Raw genomic sequence first — 1,442 nt, 5'->3', positions numbered from 1 at the left:
TATTAACATACCATATATTAGAAGAATGAAGCTCTCTATAGAAAAAAAAATCTCTATAGAGAATATTATATTCTGGGACTATATACGATTATTACCCAAATTAACTGTATTTTGCATGAATTCCTTTTTCACATTCACATCTACATGCAGGACAGCGAAAGTAACAGTTACAGGGGTTGGGACAAACTAGAACACTGGTAGAAGCATTAGAAAGATGAATACAGCGCAGGACTTCCTATTCTCAGTCGACAACAATGATTATCTCTAGCTTGGTACATCGTCAGGTATTGTTCTTTATAATTTTACTTGACACTTGCAATTACAGAATGCCATGAGTGGTAACCACTGCTTGGGCCCCAGCAGTCCTCTATTGGTAACATGCAGTAATGCCTGAATTTTAAGTCTGTAATTTTATAGGTAATTGTGAAGAGGTGAGAAGATGAGAAAAGTGGGGGCTGGAAGTTTTGGTTTATTTTAAATGTACTGATACAATTTCATGTGAACCTACCCACCCTAAAATGTTTTTGACAGAACAACAGTGATGACATGCAAGTAGCTCTGAAATGCATATTGCTTGCAAGTAGCTTTGGTTGTTCCTATGGAGGATCCAAGGTCCAGGCAGTACACAGGCCTTTGAAATTAAAAAGAACCTTCAATTTTGCTCAGGCTTCTTGCATGTACATGTTTAAGTCTAAAACTAGAGAAGGAAGGAAAGGAAAGATGTAGGTTACCTGCATAGTGCTTTGTTTGTGTACAGTCACACTCCAGCAAGTCATGGGTCACACAGTCGCTGTCTTCATGGAGAGTGAAGAGATCTCTTAGCTCATCCACAGAAAAGCAGATATGTTCTGACTTTTTTACTAGATCAACTACAGCTCCAGAAAGACCCTGTTTACTAATCTGTCTCTGATAGATCTTTTCCTCCAAAGTGCCTGCAGGAAAATGTGATACACAGAGAATTTCAAACATATAGCAAGCTAATAAAGTAGGCCAAGCATAGATATTGACAAAGAACATGTGAAAGATCTTTTGTACAAACTAAACAGCAAAAAAATATTTACATAAAAGATTTGTTTCTAAAATACACAGTGTCAAATAATACTGAAATGATTCTAACCCAATACACATCAAGATACAAGGATTAGACTTGACCAAAGAGCCAAAGAAGCCGTTTTTCGTGCATTCATTATTTGGTTGTTCTGATTTGTTTAAATATTTGTCTCGGATTTAACTGCAATTTGCAAAGAAAAGTAAGTATTTATACAAATTAGAGGGTGCAGTGGTAGTGGTTTAAATTGTAGATGGCAGCAAGAAAGATAAGTAGCTATGTTCTCAGCTTACAATGAGCTTTAATTTTTTATTTTTTATTTTTACAGGCATTTATGTGACAGGGTCACTTTAACAGCAATACATACAATATCATACTGTTGAGCAGCAACAGT

General features: G+C 35.9%; 1 protein-coding gene across 1 annotated transcript in view; it reads right to left on the bottom strand.

The window, feature by feature from the left end:
- Positions 1-731: 731 nt before the first annotated feature.
- RAD54B (RAD54 homolog B) overlaps positions 732-1,442 on the bottom strand; it is a gene marked incomplete at its 3' end in the record, with an annotated part of 33,048 nt that continues 32,337 nt past the window's right edge. The window contains 1 exon segment of the mRNA XM_072413242.1: positions 732-932. Coding sequence (XP_072269343.1) covers positions 732-932 — 201 coding nt within the window.

The sequence above is a fragment of the Pyxicephalus adspersus genome, chromosome 5, assembly GCF_032062135.1.
Source record: "Pyxicephalus adspersus chromosome 5, UCB_Pads_2.0, whole genome shotgun sequence".
Taxonomy (NCBI): Eukaryota; Metazoa; Chordata; class Amphibia; order Anura; family Pyxicephalidae; genus Pyxicephalus; species Pyxicephalus adspersus.
This window is presented reverse-complemented; position numbering and strand designations above follow the sequence as displayed.